Genomic DNA, 27412 nt, shown 5'->3' on the forward strand with positions numbered 1-27412 from the left:
AATGCAAATAACAGAATGATATTTATTGGGCACATACATTATAGTTGGAAGAATAAGTGATTAAATTTTCTGGATATTTGGTTATATAGATTCGAGGAATCAGTACTCAAAGCAGCCTCCAATGGCATCAGTAACAGTACTTATTCTCCTGGGCATAGAGTCGAACAGAGATTGGATAGCATGGATGGATGCAGCACTCCATGCAGCTCCAATATAATGCCACAATTCATCGACCGTAGTGACTGACGAGTGGTGGCGTGCCAGTCGTTCGGCAACCATTGACCAGACGTTTTCAATTGGTGAGAGATTAGGAGAACGTGCTAGCCAGGGCAACAGGCGAACATGTTCTGTGTCAAGGAAGGTTAGGACAGTGTGGGCAACCTGCTGAAAAGTAGCGTTATGAGGAAGATAAGGCAGAGCTACTGGCCCTAACACAGCAGAAATGTAACGCCTGCTGTTCAAAATGCCGGGGCAGTGCGAACAACGTCAATCGAGACGTGTATCCAATGGCATCCCAAGCTATTACTCCAGGTGATGGACCAGTATGACGACGTCGAATGCAAGCTGCCTATAGGCGTTCTCCACGATGTTGCCAAACACGGATGCGGCCATCATGATGCTGTACACAGAACCTGAATTCGACTGAAAAAACGTCATGCCATTCCTGCCTGTGATGCAGCGTCAAGGGTAGCCGAAGCCATGGTCGCTGTGCTGACACTCCATGCTGCTGCAAACGTCGTCGAACTGTCCGTGCAGACACTTGTTGTCTTGCAAATAACCTCATTTGTTGATTCAGGGATCGTGACGTAGCTGTACGATACCCTTAAGGCTATGTGGATAACAAATCTGTCGTCTCGGCTGTTAGTGATGGGGGTCCGCTGAGATCCTGTACGGCGTTCCATATGACCGTCATGAACCCATCGATTCCATATTCTGCTAGCAGTCATGAGATCTCGACCAACGCGAGCAGCAATACTTAGGTATGATAATCCGCAATCCTGGTAGGTCACCATTCGACCTCAAACTCGGACACGTGTTGGTAGGCATTTCTTTTTCTTACACGAGGCAAAACAAAAACTTTTTTACCCAAGAACAATGATGAAATTCAATTTCCGTATGAGAAACTTACTGTCGAATCTCTTCCGCCGCCAGCTTTGCATGAATGCGCTAATAAGCTAATAATTTGCATACCACAACATGCTTTATCCGTCCTTCAAATTTCACGTTCGTGGTGTGTCGCCTTCATGGTGTAGCAATTTTGATGGTCAGTAGTGTAAATAGATACCATTAAACTTGAAAACGAGAAACTCATTTAAACTTCTCGCGTCATAGCGCATTCACAAACTTTGCGAAATAATTAAGTTGCTAAAAAAGTTCCCGAAGTTACTCATTGCAAAATACACTAGGAATCTTAACACCAACAACAATTAAAAACTGTCATTTAGAACTAGCCACTGAAATCTGATTTAGAAAAATAAATCAATGATGTATTATTAAATAAAACAAGAATTCTTCCTCTGGAAGTCTCTCAGAACCTCTACTACCATTAAGTTCTTCAATTATTTCGTGTCCAATTACTGTTTGAAGGAAATGAAAAAAGAAATTTTAAAAAAAAATTAAAACTATAACAAAACTTGAAGCAAAAAAACTAAAAGAAAGATTTTACCGAAATTGACCACAAAAGAAATTTAAAAGAGCTATTTATACAGCAAGGATTAAAATACATAGACCTAAAAACAGGAAAATTACAGAACTATAAATAATAAAAACGCACGATCAGATTTCAACTATATACTATATACGAGTAGATTTCAAATATGGCGAGCAAAACACATTTCATACACAAAAGTAAAAATTTTTAATAACCGAATATTCACAATACCTTATTCTACAAACTGCCTTAATAAAAGCTATAACTAAAAACCGTTTAAACGAAATAAACCTAACTACGTAACTTTAAAGACAGATATAACAGTTAATATTAAGCGTTCAGAAAGTTAATGAACGGACTGTAAAGAAAACTGTCGAAACAGACGGAAAACGAGAAGTTGTTCGAAATGGAAGTTTTCAAACTAGCAGTATAGGAATGATTATTACTATCTACCAAGGATAGATAGAAAGTAGGAGATTTGATAGAGGGGGGGGGGCGAAAAAGACTTCGACATTAGACGCCGGAGATATATTTATGCAAATCAATTCGGAAATAAAATAAGAGCACGAGTAGGTTTCTGAGACAGGACTTGAAACGAAAGAAGGGGGGAAATATATATATATAACAAAATCGGCAGGGAGGAAAAATAATTTTACCGGAAACAATTTTAGCTGAAACTTTCTTTTTCACAATAAAGTTTTCAGATTCACCAAGATATTGAAAAAGGAAAGGGAGAAAAAAAAAGAGAAAGAATAAAACAAGCAGCGGAAGAAAAAAAAATCTTCTGGAAGATATGAGATACAAAGAGAGAAAGAAAAAAAAAACATAGCGAAGATGTTTCATTAAGATAACCAAGAAAGAAGCTGATCATAGTCAAAATCGTTTAAATGAAAAAAAAGAATTTTTTTTTCCTTATGACGAAAAGGCATAAGTAGAAAAGTGGAAATCACATATACAAATGTTTCGCATGATATAAAAACTATGTAAATGTTAGTAATTCTAACACTACGCTGAAAATACTATCTTTAGTATTTAATACTTATATAAAATAGCCATCGAAATATGTCATTTTTTTTTCATCGTATGCCTGTTTAGGCAGTGGGGGTGAGATTGTTCCTGTTTTTCAGTGACGCCATCTATGGCCAGGAATTCGACTCCTGTCACGCCATTCACACAACCACAACCCGTTTATAGGGCGGGTCACATTCACACACAAAGGAGAAAGGACATAGAACAGACAGAAAGAAACAGCCATGCCTTGCCCGGGATTCGAACCCAGGACCTTTCTGATGCAATGACAGTTCCCTGCCCCCTACACAGGCCGGTTGGCGAAATATGAGGGGCTTATTAGAAGGGGTTTTCACAAATTTCGAAGATTTTAAGTAACACTATATTCTTCCAGTAATCCAATGCATTTCAGCCAACTATAAAAAAATAAATAAAATATCTAATTGCCAGTGCAAACATGCTTACCAGAAGTTTTAGGGGGGAAAAGATGCAATTTTGATGGAAACAAAAGAATTTATAAATATGTTTTCTTACAATTTTTCAACAAAATAAATATGAACTTAGCGTGATACAGTGAAACCTCATGTTAAGGACACTTCTACAAACTGGACGCCTCTTATAACGGACATTTTTTAATTCTCCTTGAATCTTCTGTGAATGAACCATTATGTATCATTTTCTCACATTTCTTTGGAAACAAAGAAAAATGACAGGAAAATCATTCATCCATAAGTAGTATAATTATTTTTAGTTATAGATAAGGCAATATAGACAGTATTTTTAGCAATAGATAAGGCAAAAAGTTTACATGCTTTAAAAATGCTGGTCAGATGCATTTTTTTTTTAATTTTGAAAATTAAAGAAGAAAGTTTTTTCCCCCAAATTTAGAAAAAGTGGTGTCCGGTTTAAAGAGTTTGAAAATAACGTTTCGGTGTGGGTCCGCTTTAAGGAAATTGTTCATAATGGTTCATTTATAGAAGATACGCTGGTTCATCATGGGAATGGTTCATCTATGGAAGATAATGTCCAAAATTTGCATTTGCACCGATGATTCATCAAAATTTAGTCAATCAAAATTCTTTTCATTATAAAGGCTTTTTAGGAATCCTAAAAACTCTAAAACAAAATACTGTGTAGAATCGATAGGATACTTTAATCATTCTTGTAAAATTTGTTGATGATCCTCGTCATTCACTACATTACATTTTTGCAATTTTAGAAATGTTGATTAAATTTTATGAGATATGACAAAGAGAGGAAGAAATAAAACGGATTCACGAAAAAAATTGTACAACTGACAAATCAATAAAAAATAAGCACCTTTTAAGTACTTTTTAAGCACTCAAAAATATTTTTAAGTACTATATACATTAACAAAATGCAAAATAATTTTCAAAGACTCATTCATGATCATGATAAAAATAACTAGTTTCTGACAAAAAACTCTTTTCTTGATTACATTAGCCATTAAAAAATGATAAAGAGATTTTTCAGTTCGATATCAGAGGGTGGAAAAATGAAGCCTGAAATTGAGAATATCTTGCAAAGGGCAACAGAGTTGCATATGAGAGTACAATAATCTCACCGAACCCAGCTTAGTAGATGCACATGCGGACTCGTAAGTATTTCATCAAACATTGATTGGTGCTTTCATACACTAACGACCGACGATACACCGAAATAGATTGTGGTCCAATGAATTGTGAAAATGTTGAATAGAATAATGCAAAAAGCACGCTTTTTATAATGCATGGGGGAAATCCACATTCCCTTTTCGAAAATAAGATTCGTGAAAAGGGAAAATTAAGCTCTTTTTAAAACCACACCATGAAAAAAGTACCTTTAAGGGCTTTTATAAAACGAAAATCGAAAATAAGCATTTTCAAGCACTTTTTAAAAACGCTTCGCACCATGTGTTAATGAACATATATGCTCTTTGAAATGAATCATCTTAAGAAACTGAAGCGGAAAAATATAATTGGCAATGAAAACACTTCATTTGCTTCATAAATTTTAAAGATGAAAAAAAAAAAGTCTGTCTTTAAAATGGGTGCCAATTTTCGAGTGCTCAAACCATGTCGATTTTTTCACCTTTAAAATTTATGACGCAAATGAAGAGTTAATTTATTAAGTTTACTTAAGATCTCTATTATTAAAAACACACATAAAAAGCAATTGCAAAATAAATAATTAATTAAAAAGAATAATTAATAGTAGTAATCCCCAAAATAATTAATAAAAAACTAAAAGATCATTTAATTGCTATTCAACCATTAATGACCAATTAAGACTTTAAAATCCCCAAACTCTTCATAGTTCATTCTGGGGCCAGCTTTCATCTTTCCCCTTAACAGTAATCAAAATTAGCAAATCCGCAGTCTCAAAATGTACTATTCCTAGCGGAAGTCCACATAATTTCGAAAATTTAACGAGCTTGGGAACATAATTACTTAGAGGTAAAAACAGCAATACAATTGAGGTAATTCTGCAAGGAGCAATAATTTAATTCTGTTTGCAGCTTCAGCAACTCTTGCAAGTCTTAAGCCAAAGTTGTAAGCTTAACAACCCAGATTAGCGAAAAATATTTTATCCATAAATTACAACACTCTGGGGATGAAACTACTTAGAATTCATTTATTTGCAAGGGTTTAGAAGAAAAAATTCCCCTCGTAATAGCCCGTTGAATCAATGCCAAAAGAAAGATTTACTGCTTAGTTAATACTTTTAAATCACAGATAAGGTAAATATCCTTCTTACAAAGCGAAAGATATCTTATATCTAGGTCCGGAAACAGCTATCTAAACGACTTTGTATAAGATTAATCGAATGGTATTGTTAAAGAGTTAATGGCATAACACACTGGGAGAATCTTTTAATGCCATAAAAAGGAATATCTGAGAAAATAGAAATTTGAAATATAACACTATCTGCTCTTTTTCTTCTTTATGCGAGCAACGATTTTAGAATGTGATAAAAATAATTAAGAGATCTTTTGCTGTCCTTTGAAAAGTAAACATGTTGTTAATGTATTAAAAAAAACAGTGTTTCATACATTATGTTATCTCATTTTTTTATGTTAGATGAGTTTTACTTTAAGTATTATTGTTAACCGGAAGAATTTTAAAAACTGTTCTCAACAAATTATAAGCTAATACTTTCAATCGGATAGATATAATTAATTATGTTGTGTACCATAGATCCAAAACCATTTCAGTTTTTTAGTATGAAGTAAAAAGATGAGAGTTAAAAGGTTTTTTTATTACATACTTTATTTATCACAAACCAATTAACTCACCGAGGCACAAAGAACAATGATAAATAGTATAACCATCATTATAGTAAGAGAATTAAGGTAAATTTTACAAGGAGTCGTAATATATTTCGGTTTACAGTTTTAGCAAGTATTCAAAGCTGTAAGCTTTATCTAACAAATCCGTAATATAATTCTGCAAATAATCCACTCAGCAAAGTAATGATTTCAACTCAGAAATTGCTCTTCAATATTAATTATTATTTAGTCTATATAGTTACAGATATGTACTTTTTAGCATACTTCCTAACTTTTACATTCTTCAAAAATGTTTGCTCTTAGTGGTAGTGAAATAATATTGTATACAACACTTTTTACCATCACTTAAAACACAATAAAATGGTCTTTTTTCTAAATCTATATTAATTTATTTAAATATAATGGTAGTTAAAATCATAATAAATCAAATGTATTAAAACAGAAAACAAGCATGCATGAATGCGATACTTTTTTTTAAAATATAAAAATAAAATATTCCGGAAAATCCGGGAGAGTTGGCAGGAATGCGATACTTTTTTTTTAAAATATAAAAATAAAATATTTCGGAAAATCCGGGAGAGTTGGCAGGTATGATTTAGTGAAATATTTTATGCAAATTAACTGCAATGTTTCTTAGAGTCTTCATCCACATTACTTCTAGAAAACAACCAAGGCTGAGTGACTTCTGAAATCTCTTCTAATGACTTTCTATGCAAAAAAAACGGTAGACAATGCTTCCTAACTGTTTTAATAATTTGCGATACATTTTTTGTAAAGCAAAATAGCGTGCTTTATAATGCTTCCAACTGTTAAATATTTCGCAATACTTTTTTTTTTGTACCTGACAAATAGTTTGCGTTACATTATTTGTATGTTACTGGCAAAGTATGAAACGCCGGCATTGTATAGAATGCCGGATGTTTTTAGGCAAAGTATGAAATGTTAGAATTATTACATACTTTCCTTAGGCATTGTATATGTACCAAGATTAGATTTCCCTAGGCATTGTACCAAGATTAGCGACATGCCTAGACATACTATAGAATGACAAATGCTATTTAGGCAAAGTATGAAGTAAACGTCCTGATAAGGTTATTATGTAAATAATGTGCATGTTACTGTGAATGACCGAAATCGGTGGTTGTAGACTTTCATCGGTGAATGTTGACAATCACATACATTTGGTGAATGTCCGAAATATTTATAACATCCGATTTGATATTAATTTATTCGTGGATATAATTACATTTATTCGATATTTTAATACTTACTGACGATAGATTAGAAGAAACATCAGTGTTTGGAGTATCGGGCAAACATATACCGGTCAATGGCACTTGACCTTAAAAAAATATCAGTGCAGGGCAATGTTTCCTAAAATGTGGTACGCATACCCCCAGGGGTACGGGTACAGTTTAGAGGGGGTACGCGTTCTTATGCGAAATATCTTGCAACAAACGAAAATTTAAAAAAATTTTATTCAAAGACTAAGCTAGCCATGAAAATTTACGATTACGTATTTTTCTATTGGCTATTTTTTGCAGAGTTAACAGTTAATATTTAGTGGTGTCAACAGCCAGTTGAGATTTTTAACTTTTGTGCAATTATTTTATAGTAAAAAATATATTCATTTTTTTATCAGTGGTACACAGCGTTACGAAAAATTTAGAAGGGGTACACAAAAGTCATAAGTTTGGGAAACACTGGTGTAGGGTATACCGGGCACTGGCACTTGACCTTCAAAAAAAAAACATCAGTGTAGGATATACCGGGTAGTGGCACTTAACTAGACCTCTGGAAAATGTCCGAAATGTATAACAAAATACCGTGCCATATAATGCTTCCTGACTGTGAAATTATTTCGTTGCGTTTTTGGTAGAGCGAAATAGCGTGCTATATAATACTTCCTAACACTGCCAAATGATTTCGTTTACATTTTTGATAAAGCGAAATAGAGTGTCATTATAATGCTTCCTAACTGTTAAATAATTTGCGTTACATTCTTTGCAATCAAATTACGTCGGTTTAAGCAACGCAATTCAATTACAGCCAATCGATAAAAAACACGTACTTTTCACCACACATAACAAAATTAAATATGAAAGAATAAAGACGAAGAAAAAAAACAATCAAATTTTAATTAAAGGGATTAGGGCATGACATCTTTCTTTCCCGAACGTTTCAAAGAATAAAGTTTTAAAATAAAAAAAAAAGATTCATTAAGGATTTCGAAGAACTCAAAGAAATGTGGTAAAATAAATTTCCTTCAAAGTACGGGGGACTTTTCTTAAAAGTGTTGGGCGAAACAATTGACTGTCGACAGCGCTTTTTTGGTGCTAGCACTCAACATTTATTTAGGAACAGCGGTAGTAAAAAGAAATAAACAAGTAAGCAGAACTAAGATTAACGACACACTCCGCTGAAGCTTACGTAAGTAAAAAGTGGGAGAGAAGGGAACACTAGAATGAAAAGTTAAATTTTTGGAGAGCGAACTTTTAAATTCCTTTTCACTTCCGTTCTTTATTAATAAAAAGAGAGAGAGAATGAAAATGGTTTTTAGGAAAACTGAAATTAACGGTACGCCGAACAAATTCTGACAACAGTTCTGCGGTCAGGCATTAAAATGTTTTGTATAAGGGAATTCAACTACCTATTTAGAGAAAATTAAAACAAAAAGTTGATTTTTTAGAAAAATAACTGTTTAAGAACAAACTAGCATAATGGTTTGTTGCTGCGTTGGTTGTAAATGGTTGTTACTTTGATATTTTATCAAAGCAACAACCAAGTTGCCCTTTAGAATATAGTTTTCCATTGAATCATGTTGTTGGCTCAATTTTTTAGTTTCGCGGAAAATAGCAACACCTCCTAGAAAAGAGCAGGCCTCAGCACGGGTTACCATAAATATCCTTTAGTAGTCTAAACGTAATGATATATTTCGTATTTTCAACCACTGAGCAGCTTAGTACCCCGAACGTAATGGCATCTTCTTATTTTTCATCTCTGCGTAGTTAACTTCGTCACATCGGACTACTAAAGTGATCCGTGCTGAGGCTTTTCTACTTCTAGGATGTGTTGAAAACAGACAGGATATTACACAAGTACCAAAATTTATAGGGTTTCATTACTCGTTTTATAAACATTCATCAAGTAAAAGCAAGTTTGTAACACGAGAAGGCTTCATCCATAGATAAAACTGTCGCATCAAAACCCCTTTGTAAATTACTTATCACCTAACTCCACACATATAACAACTTTTTTACAACTATATAAACGTCTTTAAAATACATTTCTAACGTGATTATTAATAATTAAACTTGCTAACCGCTATCAAAAGCCTTATTTGACTGTTTCTAGGGCAGCAATCTTATATAATTCGTTTCGTGCTTACTTTGACATGAATCTAGGTTTTTTACAACTGGCAAAAGCGGCTATGTGCAAATATTCAGTGGACAGTACGAAATATAATCAAATATCTTTGCTACGCATGGCGTCTTTTGGCTCTTATGCCAATCACTAATTAGAAATATTTTTGCAACGGAAGAACTCAGATGCAACATTTATCACAACCTCAACACAAACTTTTAAATACCAGCATGCACTTAATTTGGGCATGAACATGACATTTGAAGCATTATAAACGATTCATGATATTTATTTTGTTACAGCAACTAAATATAGATATTTTTTCCCTTTTAGACTTTCCTCTTTAAGACTCTTCATTTATTATTTATTTTTTATAAAGTGAATACAAAATACTTACATTTTGAAATACTTTTACATTATTTACTTAAAGTAAACCACTACCATAAGAGCATCAATATCGATAAAAGGATTTACTTCATTTTTTCTTCCAAAACCTCACTCCCCCCTCCCTCCATCTTGTCTTCATCCTCCCAATGTTTACGAAACTCGAGTAAAAGATGGAAAAAGATTTTTAGGGACTAAAACTAGACAGAAAAAGTGCTCCAGCCTAACAGCCTGTCAAAAATAAGATCTTCTGCAAACATAACTTACACACGACGAAAATTTCGGAATTTGTTGGAGCAACCATTAATATAGAGTTCACATTTTTTGATATAAAAAAAAAGCAAAACTCTGAAATTACTTTGAAAGAGACAAAAAAAAATTAGACGTAAAATTATTTAATTTTTAACGCAAACACACAAATGGGTGAATAACGAAAAAATTAAATTAAATTTCCTAAACACATTTAAAAAAATTACCATCACATTTTTACCGGTGATACAATAACTGACATTTTGACATTTTCCCTTTAGTTATTTGTAGAATTATTTGGTTATATATTATTATTATCTATATTCATTCTTTCACATAACACAGATCTCAGTGGATAAAGGCAATAAGTGACGAAACTTAAATGTCTTCGGAGTGGCAGAAGGTACCAAGTGCGTTTGGTAAAAAATAGCCAACTAATATAGTTAGGCAGTAAATTAAAACATCAAGAGTGCCATCTCTATAGCACAGACAGGGCAAGTAATTTATAGGTTTCGCCAATTGAAAGATCGTAAAAAAATGACAAATCATAATCATCGAAAATGCCGCTCTCAACTTTCATCCACTCAGTTTTATAAACTGCTTACATAACCAAAACACCTGCCTGTCTTTTTACCCACGACTTTCATGCTGTTTTTTATTTTACATGCAGTAAGCAACTAACATTTATTAATTTCTAAAAATCGTGCTTCGTATTTTTTTTCCTTTTTCAAAAAAGTTAAATCCTACAATTAAATTAAAATAATAGCAATAACTACCCCTAAAAAATAAACCAGCATCGTTCCTAAAAACGACAAACTTGGCGTTAGAATCAATACTATCACCTCTGCAGCATCAATTATGTGAATTCCTCGACTCTTACTCCAAATCAGTGTTCACCGTTAGATTGCCATTATCACCTCTTACACAAGCCTACATCAAGCGATGCTGTACTACTCAATTTGGAAGGAACTAATGACTACGACGGAATTTATGAGTCGCTTGTGTGACTGGAAGAGGGTGGGACATCCCAATTAAGTCACCCCAGTAAACGCAATTACACAGATTGGAGGATTTCCCTCTAAATTCAAGGAGTCTGCTGTCTGTCTCTTTCAAAACATAAAATTGACGAGGCATATTCTGTTCTAGTGGGGGATAGGAATTTTCATGATTTGACTTATTAAGCATATTGAACAAGCAGAGTGGCAGCGAAATAAAATCGTACTAATTGAGGAATATAAGGAACGGGTTTTTAATTAAGACATAGCGTTTATTATATGATTTAGTGTCATTTTAAATTAATAAAATTTTTATTTCGTATCGTTATGGTTGATCAGCAAATAGTGTTTAGAATTTTTATTTGATGTATTAATGTTTTTATTTTATAATAATTATTATTATTTTTAGAAACTGAAAATTCTAAATTTGAACTTGTTGATAATTTCACTTATCTTGGTTCAAATATTGATGCCTTACTCGATATAAGCATAGAAATAAAGAGACGCATTACAGCAGCTAAACGATGCCTTAATGGCTTAAGAACATTTCTTTAAGTCAAAATTAATTAAAAGGCGAACAAAAATAATAAAACAATCAATTAGCTATATAAAGCAATCAATTAGACCTGTCTTACTTATGGATCCGAAACATGGTCTCTAACTAAATCATAAGCAGACCAGCTTGCTGTTTTTAAGAGAAAAGCCTTTAGAAAAAATTTCGGTGCTATAAATGTGAATGGTTTATGGAGACGACACAATTTTGAACTATAGAGGCTGTTCAAGGAAGCTGATATCAACAAATACATCAAAATAAGTCGCTTAAAGCTTGCGGGACCCTTCTTCCTTGGCATTTAAAATCTTCAATTACAAACTAATGGGAACTAGAGTTAGAGGTAGGCCTAAGAAGATTTTTGGAAGGGGAAAAGCATCTGTGTGGAAAAGGATTTTAAAATCCTAAGAATTTCCATCGTCGCACCACTACGGCAGAGGGGGCAGGCAGGATGATCCACTATTTTAAGAAGGAAAAGATGGGCGTATAAGCAATCGTGCTTGGTAGCAAGACGAAAGGCAGCTACAGCACTGCTTCTGGGCAATCGGGGAGATTAAAGATGTCATTTCCCCACGATTTTTCTTTTGTTCGTTGTTTTAGCAATGATATATGTGTTGCCTTAATTGCATGATTAATCATTAGCGAAGTGAATTTATAGCTAACCAAGTTATTTGGGGCTTGATTAACAAAGCAACCTTTTTTGGGAAGTGCATCAGCTTTTTCGTTGCCGGGGCTACCACAGTGGGATGGGATCCATTGTAAGGCAATTGTTTTATATTTTTCACCTATCTCTGTCATTAAAGATCTACATTTCACAATGGACAAAGAGCTAGGGGCTTGAGAGTAGTTGGCAATGGCCAGAATCGCAGCTTGGGAATCCGAGAAGATGACAGACTGATCGAAAAGAGAAGGACGAGCATTTAAATGAGTTAAATGCTACTTAGCAAGTAGAATTGAAGAGCGAAAAAACTGTAAACAGCTATTGTACTCCAGATGTTAACAAAATTAGGGAATGTATGTAAGTTGTCTAAACTGTGTCGTAAACTAAGTTAGAGGGGGGGGGGAAAGAAATACAAATGAGGAAAAATTACCTTGAAATCTTTACTTTCGAAACATACCAATTTAACCCCTTAACGATCGGTTAATTTTCAAGAAAATGGTCATAAAAGAGCCTATTTTTTTATACGCGTATATTATGCACGCATTTGATTAGTGCTGACATCTAGTTCAAAATAAACTAACTATCTACAATTACCTTAAAAATATCCTTGTACTGCCATCTGGTGTGTAAAATGAAAAATAAAAAGTTTTCCGGGCAAAAGAAATGAATTAGTTTTATTCTTATTGGCGTGTTACTACTGAACACTCCAGCAAGGGGATATCACGGGAGCGAGAAATAGAGAGCGAAACCTCACCCCGTCATTTTCACGGGAGAGAGAAGAAAGGGGTTAAAACTACGAAAATTTAAAAAAAAAAAAAACTCTGTTGTGAGTTTTCAGCACAGACATCAACTTTAACCTGATTCACATTGAAATGACGCATTGTTTACACAATTAGCTGAAGTCTATTCACATAATAAACTTCACTAGATATCGTTAGATAACATGCCAGTTACTTGTTTCCAATACTCAGAAACATTTGATTCAGATTTTTTTTTTAATTCTCGTATTAAGCAATGTTCTTTGTATTGAGTCAGAGTTTTCTTTTTTTTAAAAAAAAAAAAAAAAAAAAACCTAAGTTAGAATGAGATCTTTTAAACAAGAAAAACATTACTTCAGTACAATCTTAACTGTAAACAAATTATGTTTTTTCTAAAACAAGAGACTTACTTTAACTTTAAACGTGCATTAGTACATAAAAATAAAAAAAATACTTTAAGTTGAATTAGCTAAACGAGAAACACCCACATTTCAATTTATATCTTAGGATTACAAACAGTTTTTTTTAAACCGTTTTTACTAATATTCATTTTCGGATACATTTTCATTAATTTACTGAAAATAAATTATGGTTATTTTTCTTAAATATATATTAAAAAAATGTAATAAAAAACCATTAAAAAATTATAAAAGAATTTAGTAAAAAAAAGGAGATTTTGAAGAAAAAAAAACGATTATTAAAAGAGTAATATTAATAATAATTATAATTAAGTGAAGAGATTTGACTTAAATTTAAGAGTATAAAACAAATTAAAAGTATTCAATTGTTTTTCTCAGCGAAATAAAAGGGAAATTTATTACTTCTGTTAAAAAAAAGAAAAAAGAATTCACTTTAGTTGAAATGCGAATAAAACCGACTTTCTTCGATCAATAAGCCAAGATGGCGGAATAGCTTTTTTGAAGCTATTATTTAGCAGAAGCATTCAACAGGTGAATCAGCTCAGTTACGGTCACAGTCGGCTTCTCCTCTTTTCGTCTGCTACCATCCGGAGGGCTTTTATCTTCCCTAGCATTAATTGTCGACTGCTTCTTTCAAAACTCGAAGAACAGAACAGAAGTTATAACTACAAAAAGTTAGAATAATCTGAACAATAAATCAGGGCATCATTAAAAAGACTTACAGAGCGAAGGTCCTGCTCCAACCACCGCGGTTTTATTACTAACATATCGTTTGAGAAGATAGGTTTTATGTCGAGTATTTAACGATTTATTTTCTAATGTCATAAAATTCATATTTTTCCGTTAGGAATAAATTAAAAATAAGTTTTTAATTACTGCGCACTTAACAATCTATTTCAAGTGAATGATTTTTAAATATTCGTCTTCTTCTTACAATGAATACTGAAAATTTAGTAATAAATTATTTTTATTTGTATATTTTTAAAATAATATGTGAAGTTGGCATTTACTTTAACAATACTCTGGACTGAATGCAGATTTTAATAATATAAGAGACAGAATAGATTTAAATGCGCCAAACGAGAAACGACATAACGAAGTCCATGCAAGTTGTTTAAACGGTGCTATAAACCACGTTTGATGGGGGAAAAAACAAAAAGGGGGGGGGGAAGGTCTAAGGTATCTGAGTGTCATGACATCTGTGTTTACCTCTGCGTTAAACCTGTTTTTCCGAATAAAAACTGTTTAGTTTATTCTAAAAGGCAGGGTTAGAGTTAAGTATTTGTCACCTCGTCAAATCCGATAAAATCGTAAATTTGGTGAATAAAATTGTGTTTTGGCGAATGCTATTTTTAACCTGAAAGAAATTTAACTCGATCCCCGAAATTACGTCATAATAATTTTTTCTAAACAAATCAGTATTTTTTATTCGATCACAGAAATTTTTGTTAGATGCGGCGCATAACCAATTAGAATTGGATTCAAATAATATAAGCCTGAAGCAAACTACCATAAAATAGTTTTCTATGGGAAAAAAATTAATCATAAAAAATTCTTAGGATTTACATTTGGGGAAGAGTTTCGAAAATGGGCGAATACTTTTGATATTAGGCTAATTTACTGGTTAATAATTTGAAATCCTTAGCGCTGGCCCTGAACAGGGGATAACGGTTTTAATGGGTGATTTTTAAGTGAATCGGTAAGCTATTAAAAAGCGCATTTTTTATTGTCTTTTCAGATAAAGAACGAGACTTGTATCTGCATACTCACTCTCAAAAAGAATTTCTCTTAATTATATACTAAACTCGAGTTTATCCTACACCGATATAAATATGTAACAGATAAGGCTCTATATGCGAGAATATGTCTCAAAAAAATGACAAAAATGTGACCATTTTTAAAATTATGCGACAATTTTCGAATGACCAAAAAAAAACACAACTAAAACAGAAAAAAAATTACTCAATTCTTTTCAACCTTTTAATTTTTATTCCTGTCTTATAAACAAAAATGTTCCAAATATTATGGTAAAGATTTTATTTACGATGTCTCATGTCCTCATTCGATATCACAGCGATTATTAAAGTATATTAAAGTGAAGATATACAAATTTCAAACTTAGTTTGGTAAAAAGTTGGTTATAACTTGAATACTGCTCTTTCACAGTCTACTGTATAAGGAGTCTACTGAATAATAAGCCCAGCGAGCACTTGCCTTGCTTTTCTAGTAAGATATGAAAATTTCTTCGAGATTACCTCTGTATTAAATTCAGGTTATAGCTTTCTTTAGTATATTCTTCGCATGTAGCATACTCCAGTTAAAAATTTTAAAAACAAAAACAGATCCATCTTTCTTAGAATATGTTTGAAAACACTATTTCTCCTCATCAATAATTAAGTTGGTCATTGGAAATTTTTTGATTACGTGGACAACTGTAAATGTGATTTTTGGTATCTTCGGACAATTTCTAGGAGCCTGAGTAATAGATTTATTTCCACTGTTAGCACCTTAACTAGAACGAAGAGATATTTCCGATTACTAAAAAATCGTCTGCTGCTCAACAGCAAATTCCAGCAGGGGGAAAAGTAAATACATCCTTTCCTCAACCTATTAACCCCTTAACACAAATTCGACACCGGCGTCCGGAAAGAAATACAAATGAGGAAANATATATATATATATAAAATCCATAAAAGTAATTAGAATTCATATTCAAAGATTTATGAGCAATAGATTTTGTAAATTAAAGAAATTTCAATGATGAGTAACTTTCTCTTGACATAAATAACTGAAAATCTGGAAAATTATTATTTGAAATTGAGCCGTGTTTGAAAGATTTTACCTTTGACCCAGAAAAAGACACCAATGTTTCATGCTGTATTTCACAACGATAAATTAAGATGCTAAATGTAATATTTTTCACTTATTTTGACCTAAATTAAAACAAAATAATGAAAAAATGTGTTTCATAAAAATTCTGATTTAAAGAGTTAACAGTTAGAGGTTCAATTGAAGGGCTGTGTCTTTCTTTTTCTTTTTTTTTAAAAAAAAAAGAAAAGAAAAGAAAATTAATTTACAACCTAAAAATGTGTAGGAAAAATTTTGTATTAAAAATGGAAAATGCCTGACCTTTTTCGCAGACGTATCCGGCGATGGTGACTCCGAGTCCTTGTTGATCCTTGACTAGTTCGACTTCGAAAGTTTCCATCTCCGGCTGGTCATCTACTAGATCTTTCTCGAACACCCCCAAGCGACCATCGCTTGTTGAGTAAGCACCCTGAAAATGAAAACAAAATTTCTCATCAAGAATCAACAACTTCTTTAGAAAATAAATTTAACAAACTTCTATAAGAAAACATTAGTAATTTTTTCACGGTGAAACCTATTGAAGCAGAACAAATTTTGATATTTCACAGCGAGGTAATTTTTTTTCCAAGTTAAAGTGCGGAAATATCAACAAAATAAATAAAAAAGATGATGAACACAGAGAAAATAATTGGATGGTGTGATGCATCACTAGACTAATAGTGGATTAAAAACATTAAGTTTTAAAATAGGAGATAGAAAACAAAAATAAAAGATAGCTTATGGTTCTGTCTATCTTCAAACACAACAGATATTTTATTATATATTACAGTTTATTTTTGTTACTTCTAAACTTCAATAAATAAGGCGAAAAACTCAAAAACCCGTAGGCAAATTTTTTTCCCCTCTAAAACACCATCCAATTAAAAACATCCAAAGCAAAATTTTAATTCATTTCACTAAAAATTAGAAAACTTCAAAATAAAAAAATTCTCTTAAATTCTTCCTAGATAATGTAAACAAAAGACATTTTTAATTAAAATTTATTATAACAAAAGCTCCTTGATAAAAAAAATACAAAATTAAAAAACAAAGATCTTCACTTTTAATGTCATGGGTTAGTTTCATTAACGAGCATTCAATGTAAAAGATAATAAAACTGAACAAAGTTGCTATTTTAATACAAGGAAATATATAAGTGTTTACAAAACTACGTATGCTACCTAAAAGGAATTCGTAAATCTTCTCACAAAAATGCATTTTCTTAATTAGCAAAATTGGACTTAATTTATAATGGTTCGCACAAAAGACTGTATTAAAATGATTAATTGAAGAATTTGAATTTAACTAATAACCCTATAAATCATTGTAATATATGAAATAGAAAGCAGCAGAATTCTGAGTATAGGAACAATATTACAAACCGCGTTTTCTAATTCTTGGAGAAACATAACTTATGATTTTTTTTTATTTTAAACACTACGATTTTGATGAATGCAATAAGATTTTCCTGAATATTTAGCTGTTATCACGAGAAAATTCTGGAAATGCGCTAAGTATCTACCTTAAAACAATGCTAAGGATTATTCTGATTTAAAAATTTCACCCTTGGAAAAAGTATCACAGTCTACTATATTCTCTCACACTCTTCAAATGATTTATAAAGAAAAAAACGTCACATATAATTCATTTCTAAGCGTTATTTTAAGTTTCAAGAAACAGAAAAAGTGCCATGAACGGTGGCTTCTTCATATCATTATTGTTATTCTTATTTAAAGAATTATATTTCTTTATATTATACAAAAAGAAATCGGTCTAAAACTGTTCCTCATTTTCGTTAGTGCATTCTTATTGCCAAAGGAAATTTTATGGAAGAATCTTTAATTCACGAATAGGAGAAGAGAGTCTTTGGCTTTCGTGAGTCTAAAATTAAAGTTTTAACGATTTACCTGCAAATCAATCGTTCATCTTTTATTTGAGGGTAGTTTCATCAGAGATTTTGATTGCAAGTATTAAAGGGGCCGGAAAGTAATGTCGTTTCGATGAATTTGATATTTTGTTGTCAAAATTTCATTTTTAATCAATAATATGTTTACCCACGTTAGCAACCACCTTTCAATGCCGGATCGAAAATGAATAGAAATGAATCGAAAAAAAAAAATGAATTGTTTTTAAAGACTAGCGAATATTTAATGCGCCGAAACGAAATTACTTTCCGGTATCTTTAATATAATTAATATGCATTAATATACAATTATTGAATTTGTTAACTATTTTTCGCTATTACACAGTTTATGTTTAACTTATTTAATCCCTACAGCTATTTTTTTGAAATATTTTAATTAAACGATTGATAAGTTATATTCACTTGTTAAAAAAAGTTTACATACTTAAAATAAATAATTCTTATGTATAATTGCGGGTAATCGACAAATGTATTTAAAATAATGAATTTAAATCTAAACATTTTATATATTATTAAGCATTCACTTTTCAAATGATTGCCAAACATTCTGGCAAAATTATTTAACAAATCTTTATAACAACTAAAAAAAAAAAAAAAAAAAAAAAAAAAAAAAAAAAAAAAAAAAAAAAACTCCTCAAACTGAGTAGGTTTAAATTCAGAAATTTCCCCCCATTAGAATCAGAAATAAATCTATAGAAACAGATCTTCATTAATAGAATAAAACGCTTGGGAGCTTTTAAATGAATAATACTTAATTTAGATATAACAATCGGGTTAAAAAAACAAGCAATCGTCAGAATTGTTGAGCAATGCGAGCATGGGTAGTCACTAATAAAGAGAAGTGATAGATATAGCACAGTTTTACACTTATATAATAAGTTATTTGTTAAATTTTTCCTTCATACATTAAAGTCTGAGAAACAAATAGATATACTAGTTTACAAAATATAAAACCTTTGCAGCATGTTGGATTAAATTTAGATCAAATTTTATGATATTAAATATAACATTTTGGTCAAAAGCTTAAATGATTTAATTATTAAAAAACTTAGCAAATTATTCTCAAATAGTTTTTATACACTTTCAAATAACTTTATAAATGACATTTAATATTTAAGGAAGCCTTTTCAACCCCATTTAAAAGATCTAAAAATTTGAATACTTTTCGTGTTTTTTTTTTTTTTTTTTTTTTTAAAGTGTTATTTCAGGATTTTTAGTTTAAAAAATAACGCACTCTCGTCACATTTTTTTAGAAAATATTAACCAGAGAAAATTAATGCAAAGGTACAGAATTATATCATATAATCAAACTAAAAATAAAATAAAAAATTATATATAATACATAAAATTCCAATTGAACTCTATAAACTTGCTAAATAGATGTCTTTTGCAAAAAAATGTATATTTCAAACAATAAATATGTTTCACAAGCTGAGAATATGTATACGTTTTTTAAGTTAAATTTTTTTTCCCCTAATTTATTTTAGCAGTCAATATATTTATTAATTTCTTAAATATAACACTAAAAAGCTTCAACCAATTTTTTTACAGAAACATAACAAAAAAATTAACTTACCAGAAAATATGATTTGATATAATTGATAAGGACATAACTGTGTAAATACTTTGGCTCCTTTGAACAATAACAGAATAAAATCCAATCAATAAGAAGCTCAGTTTTTAATGATATATATTTTAATAGATATGCTTCAAATATCAGTTCAACTGATACAATTTCTTTAAAAGATAAACTATCACTTATAGTCTGCTTAGTCCATCATTTTCGCATCCAAATGGACTTTGAATTTTTCCACATTTGAACAAAATCACCTAATACTAAACCAGTTACTAAAAACTACACGAATTTACAACAAGGGGAAACTACGGGAGATTCAAATTTATTTACATCTGCGAGGGGGTATAAAATAACGCTCATCTAATTTCAGGAAGCAAAAAACAACTTCAACTTCCATCATGAAGAAGCATCGAGTCGTACAGACGGCAGGGACGCATCATTTACAGGAGCACGAGTGGCGAAAACCGTCTCGTATCAAGTAAGGTCGCTTACCTGACGCGACCGGCCGTACTTTCTGAGAAGTAATGGCTTGTTTTGCCGGTGACGAAATAGGGGCGCAGCTCGGATCAGCTCAGGATTCGAAAGCCATTGCGCAAGTACGCCCCTAGCGGCCCCCCACCCCATAAATGGAAATTGTAACTTTTCTTCTCCCCCCAGGTTTGTTTCCTCCTTCAAGACAAACCATGAAGCCCATGATATCACGAAATAGTGTATTTTTCTAGAATAGATGTGTCACTACTGGCAAAGCAATGCGATTGGTAATTAGTATCTAAAAGTACAAAAGGCGACGAACAAAAAGAAAGTGTGTGTGGGGGGGGGGGACAAGAGATCCAACCAAGAGAGATTTATTGGAAAAGCAGGAATCTAATTGGAATTAAATTGATATAAGAGAAGCGTTTTTGAAAGTTCAGGAGAGACAAAAGCAATAAGTAGAAATAAGAAATTGAATGTTATTGAAACACCAGATAATTATTTTCATATTTTCACAAGTAGATTTTTTGTCAGCTAAATTGAAGACAAGAGCATGAAAGAATTTAATTTAAAAAGAATCGATTATTAAGAAACGTGTATGGTATTGCTAATTTAAAAAAATTTGCTTCTTCGGGAGGCATCCATTAAGTGGACTGTCTTGTAATGAGAAGGGAGGGGTGGCATTTTTTTCATATTTGTTTTGCTCTTATTTTCTTTGCGTAAGGGTTCTGTATTGAAAACAATAAGTTAACAGAGTGTTTTGAACCAATTAAGTAAAGCAACAATAAGTAAAAATGAGTTAGAAAATAAATAAGTGTAATTTTGTCAAGAAAATTTACATTGAGTTTCAAATAAAGTTATTTTCCACATTATTCGAGAGAGCATATACAGGGCGATCAGAAAGAAAAAAAAGAGCTTCAAAAGTTCTTTTTTTTTAAAAAAGAGAGAATTAATATGCTTAAAAACAAAAGAGAAAAAATTACAGCATGTGCAAAACGCATTCAGTTGTTATTATTGTTTAGTTCAAAAGTGTGATGATGCTTGTACAGTGGTTTTCGAGATATTACGCTTACATATTAGAGGGGGGGGGGTTCTGGTATCCCTGGTACCTTCCTGCGTAATATTGCGAAAATTTAAGAATTGTTTTTAATCAATGCAAACTTTTTTTCTTAATCAACGGCATACTTTAAAAAGATGTGTCAAATGAGCACTATCAAATAAGAATATGTTATTCGAAGAAAATTACATCTATAATCGAAATTTTAATAAAATATATCACGATTAGAACTAAACGAGTTATAGTCCATTTTTAGCAATTCTAACTGCCATCAATAAAACAATCTTGAGTTCTGTTTTTCTTCTATTTATTGATAAACAATTTATCGAATTCCTGATATTTTTTTCCCTCAACACAAATGTTCGACGATATCCAATGTCATCCGAATACGATATTGTTATTCAAAACAAATATCAAATGATCATAGTTTTTTAATTCATTTGTTATTTTTTGATTGATCCCAAATAAAAGAGCTAAGTATGCCATTCGGGGAAATTTGGAACTCCAAAAGGAAAAGGAAAACTCCAAAAAAAAAGAAAAAGAAAAAAGAAAACGAACTAATTCGGAGTGAAAAATTAGTAACAACCTCTGAGCAAGACACTGTGCATTTTTTTTAAAATTTATCCTAAAATAACGAAATTACAAAAAAATAACTTCTGTGACAACAATGGCTTGTTTTACACCCCAAGGGAGGGACTTTTTTAGATATGTCTATGTTCATATTTCAACACCTTCATTTTTTATTGTGTCAAATGTTCATTTTATAGCATTTTTTTACCGATAGAAGAATCTATCTTCAATTGCTTCAATATAATGTTTGAAACTAATGAAGTTTTTTTTAAAAAAACAATTGAAAAAAAACGATAGCACAGTTAAAAGTATGCGTTACAAAACTTTCAAATCGATATGTCGTGCAATAGAAAAATCGACGTAAGCAACAAAAAATTCAAAATCGATACTTATATACACTAGACATCTTTGCATAATAATCCACTGATTGCAATAATAATAATTTTTTTTCATAAATAAATTCTGTTTGATCGGTTCTTTGAAATTCCATTTTAGCGTTCATAACATTAGAAACAGAAAAAAGTAGTTGTCAATCCACTTTTCTAGAAATCTATCCTGGAGCATGCTTTTTTTCATTTGCACCGCAACATATTAGTAGTCGAAAAATTCAACCCACCGATTAAAAAAAAAAAAAAAATGGAGGCGGAGAGAATACTATATGCGTGGCTTTTAAGATGGTATCAACAAATAAACTGCTGAACTCCAGAAATGTTATACGTTAAATTTCTTGGTGTTACTTTCCAGCAAGTTGCTTCAAAATATAAATGGAAAAAAGTGAATATCAAACATATCGATATGTATACCAATGAATATCCGCCTGTCCTTTATAGACTCCTAAACCATCAGACCGAGAGGAATAAAATTTGGCATATCAATAGTTCGAAAAACGGTGAAGGCAACTGTCGACATAAGAACATTCGATTGCCAGCCATCCTTACGAGTGGGATGAGCAGAGAACCGATTTCCTCATAGGATAAAATTACGCATTGTTGCAATTTAAATTGCTGACGATTCCTTTTTTAGCTTACACCTCCAATTAACAAAAACTTAGTTTCAGCAAGAATTTATGGTACATTTTTAATTATTATTTATCTCTGGTTTTTATGTCAGGTGAGCACACGTAAAATCAACGTAAATAATGGTTTTTCATGGTGAATATTTACATTATATAGATATATATTTATTATTATTATTTAGAATAAATATGAACATTGCCATTTCTTTTTGTTTGTGAGAAGAGGAATTTGAAAAATTATGCCACCTAAACGAAGCGCTATTAGTCGATAAAACACCTTAAACTCGCAAAAAAAGAGGAACCTCGTGTTTCAGAAACATCTGAGCAACGAGACGTAAGACTGGCAACCAATCGAGTACACACTGCCTAATCCCGTTGGTCTAAAAGGAGAAGCATGAATAGAAACAAATTGGGAACATGCGATGCCAATACGCTGATTTGAATCTTAACACATTTCACTATGGTCCTGGAGGGAAAGTGAAACTAACAGAGTTAATTTCACAAACCGAACCATTATCAACGCTGATATCTGATCAAACAAACCAATCGAGACATTTCTTAATGAATATACACCGGTAGAATTCATGTTTCCAATTGACTTCATTCGGTGCCACACATTTTGTGGGCGAGAATGACAAGCCAACATTCAAAGTGTTACAAATTTGACATCTTGCCACAGCATTGTCTAATGCAGATCACAAATTTAAAAATTTGTTTCATGGGTAGTCAATCAACGTTGTAAACATATTTATACCAAAACGTGAAATTGTCAGTTTTTTTTCCTCAACATATAAACAGAAAGCCACATTTAAATGACGTAAAATATTTTCATTTACGTATCTTTTAAACAAAATTCTCACAACGGAGGAGCTGCAATACGATAAAGGAGGGAATAGCTAGTTCATTCATAAAAAAAGAGAACGCAAAAATTTATCTAGGTTAATTTTCTTTTTTTAAATAAGAAAACTACACAAGAGAAATATGTATAAAATAAAGGTCAAATACAACATTTACCTTAAATAAACTTTTGTAGATGAATTTCCAGAGAAGATTTATTTTAATTAACCCTTTGCGCTCGTATGCCTACTTCAAGCCTTCGCAATAAAGAACTAAAATCTGATACTACTGAACAATAAGTGTTTACTTAGGTCGGATAAACTTAAAAGAAATTTAAAAAAATTTAACCAGAAATTTATATTCGTCTAACAAAAATTATTGATCTGCATGACAAATACATAAAGACGCAAGAAGTTAAAGTTGAAGATTTTTAAAAAAGTTTAAAGGAAGCTTATACTTAGGCTAGAATAATCATAAAACCTGTTCTCTTAATTTGCAAACGGAAACGTAGAATTTGCGATTAACATTTTACTTTCAAGTTTAAAACACGTTGCGCACATAAATTTAGTTTAGTGCTAGAAAGAAATGCAAAATAAGTATATCGTTTGTTTGCACTGTGATTTAAGGCTTGAACATTCTTAAGAAAATATTCATCAAAAGAGAGAGAAAGAGAAGTTCAAAATTATTTTATTCTGCTAAATTTCAAGAATGTTGCTGAATAGTTGATGTCTTTTTTTTTCACTCCAAAAATATATAGTGATATAAATTGATTCACAGCAATTTGAAACGGTTTGTATGCTTAGGAGATTAATTTTATCTTAAATTTTATTTTGCTGCACTGATAGCTCAACTATGGTCAATTTAGACCTTGAACAATGCGTCGGTATATAATCAAATAGAGGTCTTTTCTTCCTTCTTCTGTAGAAAAAAAAAACAATTTTGCCGGTATAAATAAAGATGAATATGAAAAACTGTTTCTTTTCTCCCACATAATAATTATTGAATGGGGAAAATGTCATTTGTGTGTAAGTTTAGAGAGAGGGGTACAAGCTCTAGCACTGTCCAAGTTGTCTGATCAGGGTAAAAATTACTGGATATTACTGTGTAAATTTCGATACAAGCCGCATTTTTTTATTCGAAGAAGACACTTTTAGCATAAAATGCTCATTAGTATTGTTTCCACGTAAATACTTTACAAGTTAATGAAATTTTTAAACAAATATAAGAATAAACAAATACATCTTATTGCTTAAAAAAGGAATCGTGCTGTTTTTCACGTAAAACGCTCTACCGAACAATTTGAAAATGTGGCTATAATCATTACGCTGCCACAAAATCTTCATGTGATTAATGATCAGAAATTATAAAAGTATTTCAAAGATTGCTTTGAATTTTAATTTCAGAGTTAATAAATAACTTCATTTATCCTTGGTAAAAAAAAAGGGTTTTTTCTCTAAATTACAGAAAAAGATTGCTAAAATGATGGGTCGTTTACAAATTGAAAACAAATGTATCAGAAAATAAGAGTCTATTTCAAATAAATCAGGGAACTGGATCTTTTGGTAGAAGCTTTCCGTAATTCCATTAGGATTTAAAAGCCGTAGTAGTCTCTGCATATTTAATGGCAAGTTGAGAATTAAAAATTAATGCATGCTCTAAATTAAAATAACGACAAGAAAATACACTAAAAATACTTTTTTCATACTTTAAATATTCAAATATCGTTCTAAAATTTAAATTTAATTTCGTTTTAAAAAACTTTTGAAAATTAAATTTCTTCGTGAGAGGCCAAAAAAAAAAAAAAAAAAAAAAAAAAAAAAAAAAAAAAAAAAAAAAANAAAAAAAAAAAAAAAAAAAGAATTCCTCGATGTCTCTTCCATTTCTTTTTTTTTTTTACCTTCTCTAACATCATTTTATTCTCATCATTTCTAGCAAAGCAGGAAGAAATATCTTCAGCTCAGGTATAACTGGATGCGATATTTCCAACACGATCCTCCTTTCTTTCCTTCGCCAATTCCAAATTAGCAGTCTCGCTCGATGAAGGAGCGGAATTGAAAAAGAAGCTTATGGATAATCTTGGAAGAACACTTAATGAAATCTCGAATGGACGGGCAAGGTACTTTTTTTCCGCTAGAAAAGTCTTTTCGCCCGCTAGCCGAATATATACGTCGATAAACAGATTAACTGTAAAATGGAAACTTTTAAGAAGATCGCGATTCCTGCTCTTCGATTCTACGAAGAAGGTAAAAACAGAAATCAGAAAACTACTTTGTCAGCAAGCAAGAGAGTTACTCGAAAGGTAACTAATCAAATGAAATACATTAAAAATAAAGCAGAGATGCAGGAGATTTTATAATAAATTGGAGATGTTATATTTAATTCAGAAGTTCCAGGAATATATTAGAATTTCTGATAAGGTTTAAGTTATATTTTAAATTAATCGCATTTTCAATATTTTGAAAAAAATTGCATATGACGCCCATAAGAATTAAGATAAGACAGTAAAATAAAATATTATTAAAAACAATGCTTTTTGACTGGACTAAAAAAAGAGGAATTAATTTTATGTGGTACTTTTCGGTTAGCCAGATGTATAGGTATTCAACGATTTTTTTCCCAAAGTTTTTTTTATTTTTTATTTTATTTCATTCAATTTTTATGTGTATAAAAATAAAAATTATTTTAAAAAAAATTATTTTAAAAAAAAGTTGGTGGAGGTCTACATTGTTTAAAAAGCACGTCAACCGAAAAGTACCTTTTATTTTTTTGTCGGATCTGAAACGAATCTGAAAGTTCATCACGTGCAAAAGACGTAGGGAGATCTCGGTTGTGAACGAAGTTGATTAAGATCGTGTTGCTCCTTATGTTATTCATTTTAGGTCTGCCTGAAATAAAATTATTTTTGAGTCTACTTCAAAAATTATTTTTGAGTCTACTTCAAAAACATTTTTTTTTCTTAAGGATAAAAAAAAAAATTTAGTGTATTATTTTTGTCTTTTTAAATCTTTAACACGTTGAATGCCACGCTAATTTTACATGGTTCTCCCGTCTGGCCAAACGGAAAATAACTACAAACTAAATTTGCAAATATTAGACAGATTTTCCTAGTTTTTTAAGAGGGTTCAGCACGACATTTCTGAAAGAAGTAGTGAATTATATAAGCTACGAATTGCTTAGAAATAGCGATGAATAAAAATCTACTAAACTGAATATATTAAACCAAGAATCACAATTAATAAACTACCACTTGAAAATATTTATTCGCTGTCCGGAGCAAGTTGGCATCTCTGTGTACATAAATAAAATTATTTTTGTTTGTTCTATATTGCATTAATTTCTCCGAACCATTTTAGTAACGATAATAATAAAAAAAAATTAAAAAATTACTCGAAATATGTGTATCTAATAATCTTAGCTTCGTCGATAACCGGTGACCCCCGTTTGAGGTGCTACGAACAAACTCAGTGCCGGTCAGCGGTGACCCCCATGGCATTCAACGTGTTAACTCGTTAATTTTGGAATATAAGAAGAAATCATTTTTGACTATAATATGGCGGTAAATTCTACTTTTAGTGATCAGGAAAATTTCTAAATTTTTGTCATAAAGCACAGAGCTCCAGTATAAATTCTGAGCAGCCTAAAGTTTAACTGACGATAAATTTCCCCTTTATCATGAATTCTGCTTGTTAAAGACGGGAAGTGATTGAAACTTGTATTACTATCAGGCAGAGAGCTCCATATTAACTTTGAACACATTAGTCATTTGGAAGGCTTCCAGAATTTCGATT

General features: G+C 31.4%; 1 protein-coding gene across 9 annotated transcripts in view; it reads right to left on the reverse strand.

The window, feature by feature from the left end:
- The window catches only part of LOC107448785 (multiple PDZ domain protein), a 646665-nt gene that overhangs the window by 324700 nt on the left and 294553 nt on the right, over positions 1 to 27412 (reverse strand). For all 9 annotated transcript variants that reach the window (XM_071183400.1, XM_071183401.1, XM_071183402.1 and 6 more), the window contains one exon: positions 16457 to 16604. In XM_071183400.1, the coding sequence (XP_071039501.1) occupies positions 16457 to 16604 (148 nt within the window). The remainder of the gene's footprint in view (positions 1 to 16456; positions 16605 to 27412) is intronic.

Source organism: Parasteatoda tepidariorum, chromosome 7, assembly GCF_043381705.1.
Source record: "Parasteatoda tepidariorum isolate YZ-2023 chromosome 7, CAS_Ptep_4.0, whole genome shotgun sequence".
Lineage (NCBI taxonomy): Eukaryota > Metazoa > Arthropoda > Arachnida > Araneae > Theridiidae > Parasteatoda > Parasteatoda tepidariorum.